The 17,586-nt window shown below is 48.4% G+C and overlaps 1 protein-coding gene across 1 annotated transcript in view; it reads right to left on the bottom strand.

The window, feature by feature from the left end:
• Positions 1–6,314: 6,314 nt before the first annotated feature.
• Positions 6,315–17,586, bottom strand: part of LOC119180889 (membrane-associated guanylate kinase, WW and PDZ domain-containing protein 3) — a 141,787-nt gene continuing 130,515 nt past the window's right edge. Inside the window, exon 6 of the mRNA XM_037432027.2 lies at positions 6,315–7,253. Within this exon, the coding sequence (XP_037287924.2) occupies positions 6,495–7,253 (759 nt within the window). The 3' untranslated portion in view covers positions 6,315–6,494. The remainder of the gene's footprint in view (positions 7,254–17,586) is intronic.

Below are 17,586 nucleotides of genomic sequence, written 5' to 3'. Positions count from 1 at the left end.
ATCACTCCTTAAGCAACACACTTCAGAAAAGCGCGAACAGCAATAGGCATGGTCCACAAGAAAGGAATGGAGGCGGGAAAGAGAACAACCATTTACAATTGTGCCCGCGAAAACGTACAAGGTTCTGTAAAAAAAAGAGAACAATTACTTTTCATACAGAAATATCAGATTTCGCGATATAGGCGCGTGTTATGGGTATCGTTCCATATAAAAAGGGAACATTTCCGCTGCGTACGTAATATACATGCATATATACGAATTTTTGAAGGCACTTCCGTTGAGCAAACATGAAAAAGGCACACAGACACCCGGCACTGATTATCGATGTCTTGGTAAAAAACTGGCTTGTCCCTAACATATTTGAGATAACCCGGCATCTTTTTGATAAGGCAGCCGGTGAAGATCGATAATTTTCTTGTTTGAGGCACACGAGGCGCAAGGACGAAGAAGCCTATAGCGCTATAGCAGAAAATGATAATAAAACAAAGAACAAAACAAAGCAACACGAAATTCATCTTTTTCAAGATATAATGACTGGCCCACAACAGTCGAGAACTATTTAGAACGACGTTGCGCCTCCCCTTTCAGTGACGCAATGCTTTCGCGAAGTACGGGCGAGTGTCTTATCGAGAAAGCACACTTATTGATTCGACATTAAGCGATGACGTCAGCAATCACTCGGAGACTGCGATAAGAGTGCGCCTGTCAGTCAGCCGCTTAAGATAATACGTTGTCTGCCATCTTGTAACGGAAAGAACGGCCCAGAACAGACGAGCTAGATCCGCGAATACGTTGACAAAGCTCGACCAAGGCACTTTGAAAACCACGGGGCGATGTTTATCACCGCGACAACGGCAAACGCCTCCTCGAGAGAGTGGAGATGTCGATTTGAACCGAAGACCTAGAAAGAACGGCGCATCTCCACCTTAACCTCGGACAGACGTCAACTGTGCCTCAAGCAGCATAAAAGACGGGGCGCAATTTAGTATTTCACTTACAACGTTACAGTAATTTTGAAAACAACCGTACAAGGAGCACTCTCACAGAACACGACATCAAGTTAAGAAAAAAAAGTTACAACATGCAGAAAGAATAAAAAGAAGTGTAAATAAAGAAGTGACGAGGACATTTAAGAAACGGTCGTAGGTTCGAGGGCCTTGTTTTATATATTTACGCCTCCATTCATTCACAACAGTATCAAGCTGTAGTAGAAGTAGCTTGTAAGGCATTACACTGCACACAACCAATGCACTTAATGCAGCGTCTGGCGCATTACATACAACCATCACATCAAAGGGCAACCTTCCGAGTACATACACTGAATGAAGAGAAACCTTTTATCAATGTAAAATCCGTTTACATAAAAAAGAAATAATCGCGAGCAGTCTGTACCACAGTCAACGCGCAACATGTAACTAGGTCCCAAATTTCTGAACCGGCTCCACGTAACAAGAGGTCTCACAAAAAATTGTACACAGAAAAAAAAGTTGTACGTCAGTAGATGATTGTTCCGCTTTCTTTACAGGGCGCTATATACGTTAGTTTTTTTTTAAGTTTTAAGTGGAGCGGCAGCCGTCACAACCGCGTTTTTCAACAAGAGAAAAAAAGAGTCGGCGACCAGCAGCCGAAATGATGTAGCCTTCTCTATGGAAGAGTCGATTAAGGCACTTGATCAGTTTCTCGAACGCCGTTATCGATTTGGAACAAGGTTATCGCTCGCCGCGGTGGTTGTGTAAATGTGTGTAGCACCCAACTGACAAGCCTCATTTGACGAGTGCCAGCGACAAGTTTCCGAGACGCTTCTTATGACAAATGACAAGTTGTTAATATCAGGAGATCGAAAAGGCGTTCACGGCTGCAATAAAGATAAATGATAGAAGCAGTAAAAGCCACGGTGTCGGGACGTCTGAATCAATGAGGTACAAGAACTTGGGGAAATCCCGATCACTGTGCTAGGCTTGGCAAACGCGACACACGCTAAAGACAAGGATCAAGATTGGCTGATCGGCGCTGATTGGGCGAACCCTTGGTGTTAAACCCCCTCGAGACAACCAACTGAGTATTATCTACCTCCTGATTGGCCGAAGGGATGCGTCGTAATAGCGTACCGTAACTCGTGAAAGGACTCAAAAGCTGAGACGAGAGACGATAGCTAGACGGCAAAAGGAAGTGACGTTGGACATGTTCGCACTCTTATTGATGGATGAAACGTGACGTCATGAACGCTGGTTACTGACGTACTAGTACTCCAACATGGCAGCTTCGATGACGTCACCACTAGAGTTACGTGGCGTTTAGCCTGCCCCCACTGGGATCAACGAAGACTTCTAAACAATTTCTGTCTCGGTGCAGGAATGGAAGAACCAGCATGAGATGTACTGGTAACATTAACGTGACATCACAAGCTTCACGGCTCATATTTGTACTAAAACGTGGTGGTTTTAGTGACGCCAGTGCTAGGAAGCTGTACTCGGTACGCGTTGTACGCGGTGTTTTTCACTTCACGATTGATAAAAACCGTACGCAGCCGGTGAAATGGAAGACGTATAATAAGACACATAATTAGGTACCGCCAAAAGGAAACGGGAAATCTTGGACAAATTGCACATATATGACACGACGGCGGCCTGCTTGGGCTCTGTTTGATATACGACCTTGGTTTTGATTAGGAGCTTTCTTTTTTCTGATACGCCACTCGCAAAGTTGCAAGAGTCACACCTTGCGGAAAACGTCACTCAATGCGAACCTACGAACACAGCACTTAAATACCTGGAACCGGAAAAAAGAAACGGGCTATGATGCAAAGCCACGCAGCTAAGGTTTGTTACAAACGTTTCAGAAAAAGTCTGCGTAATTAGTGTCAGAAACTTGGCACTCAGGCTCGTTTCTAGGAAAAACCCAGCAACAGACTTAAGAAACAGGTCGGCGCTTAAAAACAAACAAACAAAAAGTCAGGAAAAGAAAGCAAAAAAAAAAAAACGTTCTCGTGCACAGCTTTACGTTCGCGACCGAGAAGAGAGCCGAAAGAAGACTTGTCAGCCACAAAATTACCAAATTAAATTATTTTTACTGCAATGTCTACGAAATTCCTTTTGCGGGCTTGCAATTCATTAACGCAATAAATTACTTCATGCGAGTGACGAACTGCAGAAACCTACAAAGCTGAGTAAAATTTCAAGAGAATCACTCATCACTTTCCTGATTACTTTTTGACTAAAATGAAGGGTGTGCACTTCCTTTACGGAATAAAAAATTCAGATAGAAAAAAAAAATATCAAAGGCAAGTTCATCCGAATGCCCATCTTCGAGAAGTGGAAGTTTACCAAAGTGATGGGATGCTTCAAAGCATTCGAGCTGTCATTTGCTGCATGCATTGCTGAAATTCGGTTAAAGTAATTTATACGTAATTTCACCGTATTTCAAACGTATTTCAATGTCATTACTTCCGGCCAGCTGTAGTCTGTAATGCAATTTACTTAAGTTTGCCAAAGTTCCAGAAACACTGGTTAGTGCAATTTAATTACACTTCGGGACTAATTATGCCAAGTCTGGAAGAAAGCTGCTGCGACCACTCGACCGCAACCACCCGCCTTTATATTTGAGACCGCTGATGCGTGGTGGGGGAAAAGTGGCTTACGCGCACGCCGTAAGCTTAACCGAAGAAGGAAAAAAAAAAAGAAATGCAAGATCGGGTCGCGCCCGGCGAGTAGAGAAGAACATACCCGTAGCGCACGACTTTCCGATACCGTTATCGTTCGATCGAACAAGGTAAAGAATCTTCGATTTTTTTTCCTGTTCTTTTCTTGTCGTGCTTAGCGAGCGTATAGAAAGGCGATGCTGGTCGCATCTGTTCACAAATAGCCCGGGGTGCAGCGAAAACGGAGCGCGTAGAATTTCTATCACCGGCACCCTCGTCTAAGTACGGTCACAGGAAGAAAACTTCAAAGGAAAGACAAAATAAAAAAAGTAAAAAAAGAAAATCTTAGTAGGTCACGAAGACCGTCTGATCACACAGAGGAGACCTGGTTATAGGAGCCCTGCACTTCTCTTGCACAGTCTCGCACAGATGAAAAAAAAAAAAAAAAAAAAAAACGTCAGCACATACCACGGTTCAGCACGCTATGGTGTGCACGTTTTCGGAAGCTGCTGAACTAATGATGAAAAGGAAGCAAAAAAACTAAACAGAAATCGTATTACAAGGAAAGTATAGAGGAACATCGTGGCAGCATCCATGGCCTGCACCGAAGCCAGGCTTAACTCTGATGCGGTGAAAGACAACCGCAGAAAGAAAGACAAATATAAAAGTTCGGGAAATCACAACTGTCAACGTTAATGCATAGCTTTTAAATGTAACGCTTGGCGGCACAACCCAGTGCATATCTCTATAAATCGGTAAGTGTTATACTTGATACGCTAAGCATAGAATCATTAAGTCAACTTGCTGCATCAATGTAATAAAACAAGCCGGGGAACGATGCTCGGTGAAGAGCCACCTTTCGTAGGTGTCAGTCGAACCAGCACGAATTGAACTCGCATATCAATTTATCGCGTATATGTAACAGTCAAAAAATACCCATTAATATCCTTTCGGTGTACAAAATATACGTCGAATGACCTACATACAGAACTTTCGTGATCCCTTTCAGATTCCACACCTTTGGGTGTCGACTTTGCACGTCCAGCAAACACTGACACGATTTACAGCTTCATTTTTTTTTTAACAAACTGCGTGCGAAAACGTGGTGGTGTTAGCTCAGCACTGATGTCGACCGCTACAGTGACGGCGCGTCCTTGGATCACGAATTCGAGCTGATGCGTGCGGAAGTTTGCAGAAACGGAAAAAAAAGAAAAAAAGGAAACGTTAGCTAACGTTAAGTGCTAACGTCGGAAGCAAAGTTCACCCGTGCTGAACGCGCGAAGTTCTCTAAAGAGTACATGAGCGTACTTCCCCGCAACCGCTTTCTGCGACAGCACAGGTAGTCCTTGGTATACCGCATCAAGCAGGACACATTGTAATAGCAGCGTTTCGAAGTTTTTACTAATAATGTATGCACTTGCATCCTGCTTCTCTCATCACAACTGTGCCTCTGTCGAATGTTAATTTCAAATATTTATACCCATGTCAACCTGCACCAGTTGGCTTTATTACTGTGGCCATGCCCATCATGTTATATGTGCCGAGTGTTCGAACTGGAGAACCATTGACGTGAGGGTTGAAACACGTTAATTATTCGTTTCTGGCTAGTATTTTGAGAACGACGAAACCTTCAAATCCGCGTGCGATATCCAATTTATCTTTTACGTAAAAGTTACGACAGACTGACACAAACAAATATAAGACAAAGGAAACTACCGATTAGTATCTAAGGCACTCTCGAGGTAGCAAAAAAAAGAAAAAGTCAGCGGAAAATGACGAGACGTACATTACAAGGCGCATAGCGAAAAACGTGAAATAAAACAAAAACAAAAAAGACACGAGCTGGCCACAACATGAACGCGACAAAACGCGGCGCCCGCGGGCCTCGGACATAGGCAGCAGCGCTTAGGAATGACGTCACGAACCCTTATCGTTCGAAAATTGTAACGACATAATATAGTAGACTAAAGTGTATATCATGTTCATAAAAACAGTAATAATAAACGGAGCATCCGGTAAGTTACAACGACAACTATTGCGACGTCTGTTGGGGTGATGTCGCCGGACCGGTGTGTATATAATTGGCGACTTGCACTAGAAAGTAAGCGTTGTTACGTTTGGGGACCCACGACAAACGCCAAATCTGGCCTATATACGTGACTTGCAACGTCGAAGCTGCTCGTACACTGCTTTCTTCATTTTGATTGACGGCGCAACCAAAAATGTCACGCCAGTTGAGCCACAGACAGCTGCCGGTCGAACAACTCAAGCTTACTTGGTCGGAGATGCTAATACACCACGTGGCTGAGAAAAAGCGGCCCCACGTGTTACAGCTGTACGAAAGTTTCAGATACAAGATCACATTGGCGAAAGCCGTTCGCGCAAGTGCGACGCATGGCCAGTTTATACAGCAAGCAGAAGGCGCTGTTAATGTGTTAAACAGACGCTATCAAAGATTGGGCCACATTTCCCAACTCGCAAGACGAAAGAAAAAAAAAACTGCTCGAGAAGAACAACCATACAATGGGCACGAAAGGCACACAAAGCACCGACAAAAACACACACTCGTGCCCTTGCGTATATAAGACCAACGGCGCACGGCGCGAGTGTCCACACACCGATCGGTCCTTCTATTTTCACAAGCTGTTGCGAAAAAAACGCCGGGGGTTAAGAGCTGCGGGCTGAGACAAGACGGAACCAAAAGGAAGCTGCCCGTCGCCGCGCACTCGGCAACAATACGGCTGCCAATTACAACGCCATCAAGCAAGAAAAAAAAAAAGGAACCCCTCTCGGCACAGACAACGAGCACGGGCACAGTGTCCAGTCCCCCGAAACCAGCCCACGGTGCACTCTCTCTCTACATCTGCTCGATGATCTTGTACTTCTGGCGCAGGTCCATCTGCGTCTCCCTCGGGTCCTTCTTCTTCCGGGACCTCAGCAGTTCTCGAAGCTCGGACGCCTTCATGGTCAGGTTCAGCCCGTCGGGTCCGGGAGGAGGCAACGACCCCCCGTTCCTGTATGGCGCGGCGGCGCCGTTCTGGCTCGTGCCGTTGCTCTCGGCGTGCGCCGGCGCGGCCTGCCTGGCAGCCGGCTGCGGAGGGAGAGGTCCCAGCACGGCCCCGCCACGCTGCTGCAGGTCCGAGATCCTGCGCACCTCGGAGTTGTTGATCTGCACGTCGTACGCCTTCTGGACATCGTACGAGCCCGAGCCGTCGGTGCCGTCGGCGCCCGTCGTGATGGTCGAGGTCTTGATCACGGTGGTGGTGGTCGTCGTAGACTCCACCGCGGAGCTCTTCTGGTCGCGGCCGAAGACCGGAGAGTCCCGAGGACTCGAGGACGTGGAGGAGCGCAGCTCCGAGCTACGGGAGCCGCCGCCGTTGACGGCCGAAGAACCTTTGTCAGAGACCGGGGTCTCGAGACGAGGCGTCGAGCGGTCGTCCCCTTCTTCCTCGCTCGTGGGCGTCGGCGAGGCAGCGATCACCTCGACGGACGACGTATCGTCTTCTTCGCGGCTCTGGGTCACGTGTGAAGAGGCCCTCTCGGCAGCCTGCGGGGGAGTGGACTGCGGGCTGGGCGTCAGCAGAGGGGTCGAGCTCTTGGACAGGTCATCCTGTTGCTACGCAAAAAAAGAAAAGAAAAGCTTGAGTATCGTCATAGCTGACACCACAATATAACGAGAAATGCGAATCAAAAAGCAATATCTTAGTGATGTTCTTTGTCCTCAAATAACAGACCACTAGACTTACTTAAGTGAATCTATTTCCCACACATCCGGCTCCCCCTAGACCTTTTACAGGAAACGGAACTGTACATTCACGAGTAGTGTGTGTCGAGCCACAGGAGAGACTAACTTAACGGCACGCCCAATCAACGCTTTCTAAACTGCAGCGAACCATATCTCAGTTGTACAATCGAGGAAACGCTTTCTTACACAGCTCTTTAGCTGCGGATTCTAATCGCTAGTATCGTAGAGACAATTATACAAACCACTTCAGTATCAAGGTCGATTTTACCAGTGACAAAAAAAAACGGCAAAAGAACGCAAGCGCAGCTTCTGACATAGCCGACAGTCGCATGAAGTAAAAGGAAAACCCCCAAACCTTGGTTTCGGGTCACTTCAGCAATACACCTTCAGTAGATTTCGCTTACGCGAACACACGTTATTGCGGCTAGCACGAAACACACGGTCAACTGTCACTCATAATAGGAAAAAAAAAGGTAATTGACAATAGCAGAGATAGAAGTGACATTGAGATCAGAGCTGATAAAGTGGTAAATGTAATCAGTCTCACATCAAAGTTGTCACAGCAGAAGTTAGTAATCAGTAGGATATCGAACCAATTTCGCATACATTTCGACGAAATAGTCCACTTGTGAGGTACAAATATGGAGCCAAATCATATATAATGCCAGCACTTGTGGCATCGCCAATATGCAAGTACCTATAGCTAGTATGCAAGCCGCACACTAGAATATTATTACGATGATAGTATACATCTCGTGATTCGCTTTGTTTAGGCTCGCTGGATGGTCGCACGGTAGCAGTTCATTGTTTTTAGTCTCCCAATGCCATTGCGAAGCAGGTACGGAGCAGTTACTAACAATAATCACAGTTCAGAGCAGCAGCATTTGTCTTTTGGAGCAGCTTGGTGCAAGTCGTTGTCTTTTGGAGCAGTTTGGTGCAAGTCGTTGGATCCACGAAAGCCCCTATCACTGATATGGCGAACTGTCCGGGGTCTTAGCACAACCTTGGGTCAGCGACACCCGTTTACATCTCTGGCACTTCACCTTCGATGCAGAGAGATTGACGTCGCAGAATCTTTCTGTAGAAGAATTGCCGGTGATTCCAATTTCACAGTATCGAGAACGGGAACTTTTGACAACCCACCGCCCTCACGTGATCCCCGTATGGAATGCCAGTTTTCTATGGATGAGCTAGAGGCGGCACTGGCTCTGTGCAGACGTTCTTCAGCACCCGGTCCTGACGGCATTACCTATCGTGCCCTTTGTAATCTTGGAGACGAAGCTCGGAAGGCACTCTTACGCCTATACAACGACTCCTGGCAGACTGGTACTGTTCCCCAGGCATGGAAGTCAAGTCGCCTCATTCCACTTCTAAAGGCTGGTAAATCTCCTTTGGATATTGCCTCATACCGTCCTATCGCACTTGCCAGTTGTGTGGGAAAAACGATGGAACGAATGATTCTAACACGAATGGAGTGGTATTTAGAGCACTACGAAATCTATCCAATATCCATGACCGGATTCAGGCGCGGCCATTCGTCAATCGACAACGTTGTTGATCTGGTGACATATGTTCAACACCAGAAAGCCTGTAAGAGACTGTGCGCCGCCCTGTTTCTAGACGTTAAGGGGGCTTACGACAATGTCACCCATGAAGCCATCCTTGATGCTTTGGAAACAGTAGGTCTTGGTGGCAAGATATATATGTGGGTGTGCAGCTACTTACAGCTGAGATCATTTTACGTGATGACAGCGAATGGCCCAACACCTGATTATTACAGCAGCCGAGGAGTTCCTCAGGGAGGAGTGCTAAGCCCTACCCTTTTCAACCTAACTCTCATTGGTCTAGTCGAGCAGCTACCTAGCACTGTACAACTTTCTGTCTATGCTGATGACATCTGCATTTGGACATCAGGTGTGACAAGGCCTCAGCTTCGCGCCCGCCTTCAAAAGGCTGCTACAACGGCGTCATGCTATCTTCGTAAACAAGGCCTCGAGGTGTCCTGCGGAAAATGTGCAGTGGTAGCGTTCACACGGAAACCAATGTCTGCTTACAGTATATCGATTAATGAAGAATACATATCGTTCAGCAGAAGCCACAGGTTCTTGGGAGTCATAATAGATAGAAACCTGTCGTGGACTCCACACGTGAACTATGTGAAGAAGCGGCTGATCGCAACATGCCACATGCTCAAATTCCTTGCAGGAAAAAATTGGGGAGTGCCCATATCATCCATGCTACAACTGTACAGAGTGCTGTTTATCGGATTCTTACGGTACAGCTTACCTGCAATGTCTAACACCGGCAAGACCAACCTGCGCGCAATTCAGAGCATTCAAGCACAAGCACTTAAGATATGCCTTGGAATACCCCGCAGTGCTTCAACGGCTGAAACTATTGCCATCGCTCAAGATCACTCGATAAATACGCATATTATTACCGAGACAATGCGCATGCACCTCAGGCATTATGCCAGGACCCCTTCTCACCACCTGGCGAGCCTAGCTGCTGAAAGGCCCCGCACGACATACGGCACTATTGTCTCCAAGCATCGTTCATCGTTTGCTGAGACATACGCACCTGCATCAAAGCCACTGCTTCCTCCTTGGAGCTTGAGCCGGCCGCGAGTTCACTTAATGATTCCAGGAATGAGGAGAAAATCGGACTTACCGACACATGCCCTAAAACAACTGAGTCTATCCCTACTGGAAGAAAACTACAGTAACCACGTGCACATTTACACGGATGGCTCTACTACGCCGTCTAGTTCAGGTGGAGCAGTGGTTATACCATCACAAGGTATAACTCGGTGTTTTAAGACTTCACATGTGACAAGTTCGACGACGGCAGAACTCGAGGCTCTGCGCAATGCACTGGAACACATCAATTCAGAAGAAAGACCAGGTAAATGGGCTGTGTTTTCTGACTCAAAAGCAGCGTTACAGTGCCTGATATCAGTTCTCCGACGCGGATGCCACGACCAGTTGACCTACCAAACCGTGAAACTTCACCACCTGTTAATACAAAAAGGCCATGACATCGTCTTTCAGTGGTTACCTGGGCATAGTGGTATAGGCGGCAATGATTCTGCAGATCATGCTGCTCGCACGTCACATAAAGAAGCGAACAGCGTTCCGATACCGCTTTCAAGAGCGGATGCGGCGAGGCAGATTCGTCAACTGGCCCGCAGTCTCACACTGACTGAGTGGAACACACCAAGCATACGACGTACACGACTGCACGAGCTCGACCCTTCACTACAACTCCGGCCTCCACCCGGCCTACATCGACGTGAAGCTTCGCTTCTCTATCGCCTTTGGCTGGGAGTTGCTTTCACGAAAGCATATACCACGTTAATCAGAATTACTGACAGTGCGGCGTGCGATGTTTGCGGCACCGACGAAAACATCGAACACCTGCTGTGTCATTGTCCTCGATTTGCCTCAGAGAGACAAGTACTTGCCAACGCAATGCGGCGACTGGATGATCGGCCTCTTTCTGTGCAGGTGCTATTACAGCAACGTACACATGCCTCGACAGCCCACAAGGCAGTGAAAGCCCTGCTGCGTTTCCTGAGAAAGACAGGCTTGTGTGAACGCCTCTGACATGCGGTAGAGTTCTACACGCTGCAGTGAAATTACTGTCAGTCTCTCCCTCACCCCCTTTTTTTCCCTCTCTTCCCTCTTTCTCGTCTTTCTTGTCCCCTTCCTTTATCCCCCAGTGTAGGGTAGCCAACCGGATGTCTTTCTGGTTAACCTCCCTGCCTTCTCCCTTTTTGTTGCTTCCTCCTTGGTGCAATTGGAGCAGCATTTTCATCGCTGCAATATCTAAAGCATTCGGTGTTGCCTTCAGGCTTGTTGCCCTGTTATACTGTACGTGTCAGTTTGCGCGTGCAAACACATTCCATGTTTGTAAACAGCGGTAGGCGCCGTCGACATACTGGGGCGCTTGTGAAGTCGCAACAAGCCACTTGGTATGTATACGGCGGCGCCCACCGCTGTTTACACACATGGAACAGGTCTGCACGGTCCAGCAGATATCACTATCCCTGCTAGTTCTTGGAAGAGTGGCGGTTTGGGTTAGTTGATAGGTCGTGACGATTGTTACAGCGCGAGTTCAGAACGACGACAAAAGAGCAGCAAGACGACCGCTAACTTCCAACTGAGTTTATTGTGCAGAGCACGAAAACATTTATGGGAGACAAGAAACCATGTGGCAAAAGATGAGCTATGCAAAGATGAGTAAGGCCAAAAAAGACGACGACGACGACGACGACAACAACAACATCAACAAACTCATCTTTTGCCAAACTCAGTTGGAAGTTAGCACTCGTCCTCTTGCCCTTTTGTCGTCGTTCTGAGCTCTCGCTGTAACAATTGTCCGCTTGTACGTCATTTTACTTTCGGAGTAGGCAAGAAAATTTTGCAATCACCGCGGATGTGTAAGATGGACGCTGTATTAGCGGGAGGGCATCCGATTCAATCTCAACCATCGGAGGTATTAAAATCTGTCTCACGCCCAAACGTAACGGACACATTAGAGGTTCTCGACGCTACCGCCGTCTCCGGAATGCGCTGCCGCCGACCCGGAGAACTGTACCAGTGACCTTGCGCCACGACGCTTTGAGCTGAGAAGTTATAGGGCACCATTACCCGGGCGATGCGGCGAAGACGTAACCTATAGCCTAACCTTACACCACCGAGAGGAGACGCCGCGACATTCATTGCATAACGAGAGGCGATCGTCTTCACGGACGTTTCTGGAGGCCGACGTGAAACAGGCGGACAGGAAAGACGCTATTGCAGCGAAGGCGTGAAATAATAATAAAAATATAACAATAAGAATAAAACGTGGCCGAAACGGGGGGAGGGGGGGGGTGCACACGCTCGTTGGAGGAACGTCAACGGAAGTTCAACGCGTGGATCCCAAGCGCACATCCCGCGGACGTATGGACACGCGCAAAGACGCCGCCGAGCGCGGAAATTCATTTCGCGAGGGTTCGCCGACCGTGGCGCGCCAACAAAGAGCGGCGCCACGGCGATGGCCCCCGCAGGCATAAGGTCAACGCAGTTGCGCTGGAAACTATATTACGCCTCCTCCTCCGCCGCCGTCCAAATCACCCGCTTTAAGGCTTTCTTCCACGCGGAGAAGGCAACCAAAACCTTTCATGCAATTCCAGCGCCAACTTATATAGGTCCTTGCTGCTCAACCCCCGCAAAAACTGCGCAACAGTGATAATGGACGGCACGTAGGAAAAAGCTGAAGGAGGGGAGGGGGGAGAGGTGAAACGGCGTCACGAGGCAAACGCCGAAAAAGAATGAGGAACAAAACAAGGAGAAGAAAGAGAGAAGACTAGACCTCGCGGGAGCATCTATAATAGCGGTTGCAGGTTGGCAAAGTCGTGCGGCTGAAACGACGCATGCACTGACGTTTCAGCTCTTTCGAAGAGTCGGCTGGTTTTGCTGGGGTTGCGCGGTATCGCATACGCGAACAACGATCACTCGGCCGCACTCTTCCGGACAGGTACGGGACGTCCCATTCGCGGCTTGTGAACGCACACACGTGACAGAGAGTACTCGATGAACTGTAATGGCCCGGGTGTGCAAATTGTGGTCCCGAAAGGCTGTCACTACTCCACTCTGCGTGCGTTAACTAACCCGTTAACTATATCGATTGCCACAACGAGGCAGAGTACGGGGTGGACTTGGGCACATGGTCTTGATCCGCCGCGGTGGAGCAGTGACAAGGGCTCCCGGCTGCTGTCCGAGAGTCGCGGTTTATATCCCGGTTGCTGCGGTCGCTATTCGATGGAGGCGTAATGGTATTCCGTTTTACTCTGCTTTGTCAGTGCACGTTATAGAGCACCACATGGTTGGACACCGGCAAAAGGAACGATGCAACACGATCGCCGACTCACGCCTGAAGCTTCTCTTTACGCAAAACACCACAAATATCGAACAGTGAGGAATGCGTACACCACCCGCCCTTTCCGTCAACCACGGCGCGGTGAACAAGACACAGCTATAGATATACGATATATGTCAGCTTTATGTGCGCAAAACTGGGGCGATTTTCTCCACACATTGAGTTATATCTTGGCTATATACTGAAGCTATAACTTTCTTTTTCATTTTTTTTTCGCAAAGCAGGGGCAGTAGACATTATCACAAAAAGCTTTGCACCCCTATCGCTTCGGGGGTCCCTTGGTGTGCGTGCGAGCGTGCGTGTGTGTGAGCGTGTGTGAGCGAGAGAGTGCGCGTGCGTGCGGACGTGCGTGCATGAGTGTTGCGTGCATACAGGGAGAGTGGCTTATACGCGCCTATATACGGCACACACGAAACGCCCTTCCCTTCACTGCATCGCAGTCGTTCAGTCTGAGGACGCATGCCCCGCGCAATAAGGCACGAGGCTCTCGGCTGAAAAGAGTTCATCGTGCATTTTCCTTGCCGACGTGTCCTCGGCGCCACTTTAGGGAGCGCAATTTGAGAAGTTGCGCCAATGCATCGTTAAAAAAAGAAGTGTGTGTTAGCACAAACACGAGCGAAATACGAAAAACTGCAAAGCAAAACGAACAGAAACGAAGCTGTCAAAACGGTTAAAGCAAAGATTGCTTCTTCACGACTCGCAAGGTCAGCCGCAAGGGTCACACGAAAGCTTTCCTCGTGGATTCAATATAATGATCCAACTGCAACAAGCATTAGTTTTTTTTTCCTTCCTTCCTGGGTCAGTGGTCGTTGCGAATGGCAGACGTGTGTAGCTTTCTTTTTTTTTTCTTTTTCACATTTTTCCACGCCGCAATGGACATACTGATTGAGCAGCGCAAGTGCCACACGAATGGCCGGAAGCGACTCCTAAGCCCGTATAACTTTTATTGATATAACAATGCGTTATCCTCTAACATTTCGGGGCTCTCACTACGTCGCCGAGCCACTGCGGTTTTTCCTTTGAGTACGGGTGTGCAAATGCTGTCTCGCGCGCTTAAAAAAAATATCGGAGCATATCCACGGAGTGAATGATGATGAGTGGGGCGAAGCTTCGGAGGGTTTTATCGCTAAACCGTCCGTCCATCTGTCTGTCTGTCTGTCTGTCTGTCTGTCTGTCTGTCTGTCTGTCTGCCTGTCTGTCCGCACCTGCCGAGTGAGTCATCGAACTAGGCGGTCACGTACGAGCTAGGAGGAACAGACCGACGAATTTAGGTGCTTCGCCCCTAAAAAGTAGGTCCCAAGTACGAAAATATGTTTACATGCGAAGCAGCTCTTCGACTAGCCCGTGTAACGCTGTCCCTCCGTACACCCCCCCTGTGCATGCTCGCATCTCGTGCTGCATGACCGCGTCGTGTGCCGGCCCAGGAAGACACCCGCAAAACTGTTGCTCCCCAGTGATATTCCGCGTAGGGAATTTACCCTTTTTGTGGGGAATTTTCGCCTGCCATTTTGAGCCAAACAGAAAAAAAAGAGAACCTTCGTTATTTTGCAGGGAATTTCAGGAATGATTAAACTCTCCTATGACTACCGATAATTAGCGGTCACAGTGCGCCTTCATCTGCTGTAATCGGTTCTGACGCATGACCTTTGACGCAAGCATGGCCTTTGAATTCTAAGAGAACTTGTTGTTGGGCTAGTTGGTAGATCATTTCAAAAAGTTAATTAGAGCGCGAAAACTTGACACGATCACTCACACACGCACACACCCATGCATCAAACACACAGCGCTCTGTGTGTTTGACACAGATACATCAAATACATCAAACACAGAGTGCTGTGTGTTTGATGCATAGGTGTGTGCGTGTGTGAGTGATCGTGTCAAGTTTTCGCGCTCTAATTAACTTTTTGAAATGGCTTTTGAAACCTTTATCGTAGCCCCCTCGGTCCCGGTCGAGTCCAAAGGACAACATGCCTGACAATCGATTAAAGAATAAAGACACCTTCTACCAATCGGTGCCGAGCCTCAAGGAGCGGCGGGTTTGGGCAGCCTTTGTTTCTCTTCATCTCCGCCGCTCCCTTTCTTGTTCTCTTTTTTTAGTTTTTCTGTCTTTTATTTCTCTTTTTATTTTCATTTATTTAGAGGGAATTTAGGGAGTACGCACTGACGTCCTTGCGGCCACCATTTGTAGAACAGAAAGCACAGAGAAAGGCACGCTTTCTAATCTTAATCTGCTGGAATAGCTGTGAGCTCCGAAATGTACATAAAAATGGCACGTGATGACGTTACGTGGACGCTCTATATTTTGGTCGTACTTCCCGTCCTTTTTTATCTCCCTATTTGTCACTTGCTTTCTCTTTTTCTGCTCAATTTTTATAAATGGGGTTACTCGAAGTGCTCCGCGCTTAATATCATTACCGAGGCTCTTGAAGTGTACAGGAGGAAGAAGACTTCTTTTAGGCGCGTGCTAAAAATGGCTACGCTATCTGTGGTTTTGGCTGAGTTACTTACGTCAAGCGACGCGGACAGCATATGACAGCCCGGTCCCCTAAATTGTTTTGCACTTAAAAAATGAAAATGGAGCGATGGCGTGCTTTTCACAATGTCCTTCCTTAGGTCTTTGGCTTACCTGAGCAAAGACTGGAAGCAATAAATGCTTTGAATGCTACGTGAATTGTCTTCGGCCGATATTATCGTCGAAAAACTGCGCGGTGGCAACTGAGTGAACGTATGGATAAGGTGTTGCGCTCGCCTCCTCGGTGATTTGAGGGAGGGAGGGGGGAATGCACCACCACTGCCCTCTTCATGTGCATGCCTACGGCCACAGCCCTCCACATTAGGCACTGACGGGCAGGTCCTCTGACAGTACACGCGTGGCACTGACTTGGCCGCCCCTTCAGACGATCAGAGGGGGCCGCTATCAGCTCCCCCCCCCCCTCCCCGCCTCCTCAGAGCGCGCATATGTACTCGTATCATTAACAGTCATATGTGTATCCATTCGTATAACCTGCACAGTCCTAGCACCGCCATGCGGCGTGAACGAGAATCAACGAGACGCTGACGACTGAGGTACAGCAACTCGGGGATAAGGAGTAAGTGAGAGAGAGAAAGATGGAGCTTTAGAAGAGGCGTGTCGCTCGCGTGCGCCACGCTCATTGCGAGCCTGAGACACACACGCAACACGCACGGTGCGAGGGGTTATTACGCAACGCGACTGCGTGCAGAGGGTTAAGGTAAGGCGCCTCGCCGAAGCAGCTGCGGCACCGACACGCGCGTCTCGCGCAGCGTCAACAAGCGTCACGACGCTCACGGCGTGCGCGCTCGCCGGTCACCGAATGAACCTCGTGGCACGCCAGGCGCCGTATATAGGGCCACGTTACACATTCCTATAGAGGGCAGGGGAGATTGAAGGGTAAGGTCGCGGAATACTTCCACGACTGTCCCGCCCACTGTCCAAAAGGACTAATGAACGAACTACCCTTTCCGAAAGAAAAGGACCACTATAGGCTGCTGCTACTCGCCTTCATGACAGCTCCATCACGAAGCGAATAATGAAACGCAGAAAGCTCTCGAAACATGCAGTAGCCAAAGTGGCCTCTTTAGAATGGTGCAGGGGAGAGGCCGACTGACTGATGTGGAGGCGTGACGTGAAGTTGCTCATCATCACTTTTGAATTTCCTTATACATGCCCCCGCCCCCTCCTCTGCAGCGGCGAAAAGGAACTAAAAAAAAAAAACATCTCGAAGGGTCCCTCATGGATACACATAAGCTGTTTGCGAGTGTCATACATCGTGGCTATTTTACCGTGCATATTATACTGGGGTCCAGCGTTAATATGATTAAGTGTAGCTGAATGTAGGAACAGCGCAACCTAGAAGTAGTTACTTCGTAACTACGGAAGAGGAAAAACAAGGACAGAAAAGAGAGCTGACTTCCAAAAACTTGTTGAAAGTCAGCGCTCTTTTCTGTCGTAACTATTGATTGATTGATTTGTGGGGTTTAACGTCCCAAAACCACCATTTGATTATGAGAGACGCCGTAGTGGAGGGCTCCGGAAATTTCGACCACCTGGGGTTCTTTAACGTGCACCCAAATCTGAGTACACGGGCCTACAACATTTCCGCCTCCATCGGAAATGCAGCCGCCGCAGCCCGGAATCGAACCCGCGACCTGCGGGTCAGCAGCCGAGTACCTTAGCCACTTGACCACCGCGACGGGGCTGTCGTAACTATGGAAGCGGAAAAACAAGGACAGAAAAGAGCGCCGACTTTTAAAAAACTTG

Source organism: Rhipicephalus microplus, chromosome 10 (genome assembly GCF_043290135.1).
Source record: "Rhipicephalus microplus isolate Deutch F79 chromosome 10, USDA_Rmic, whole genome shotgun sequence".
In the NCBI taxonomy this organism is placed as follows: Eukaryota; Metazoa; Arthropoda; class Arachnida; order Ixodida; family Ixodidae; genus Rhipicephalus; species Rhipicephalus microplus.
This window is presented reverse-complemented; position numbering and strand designations above follow the sequence as displayed.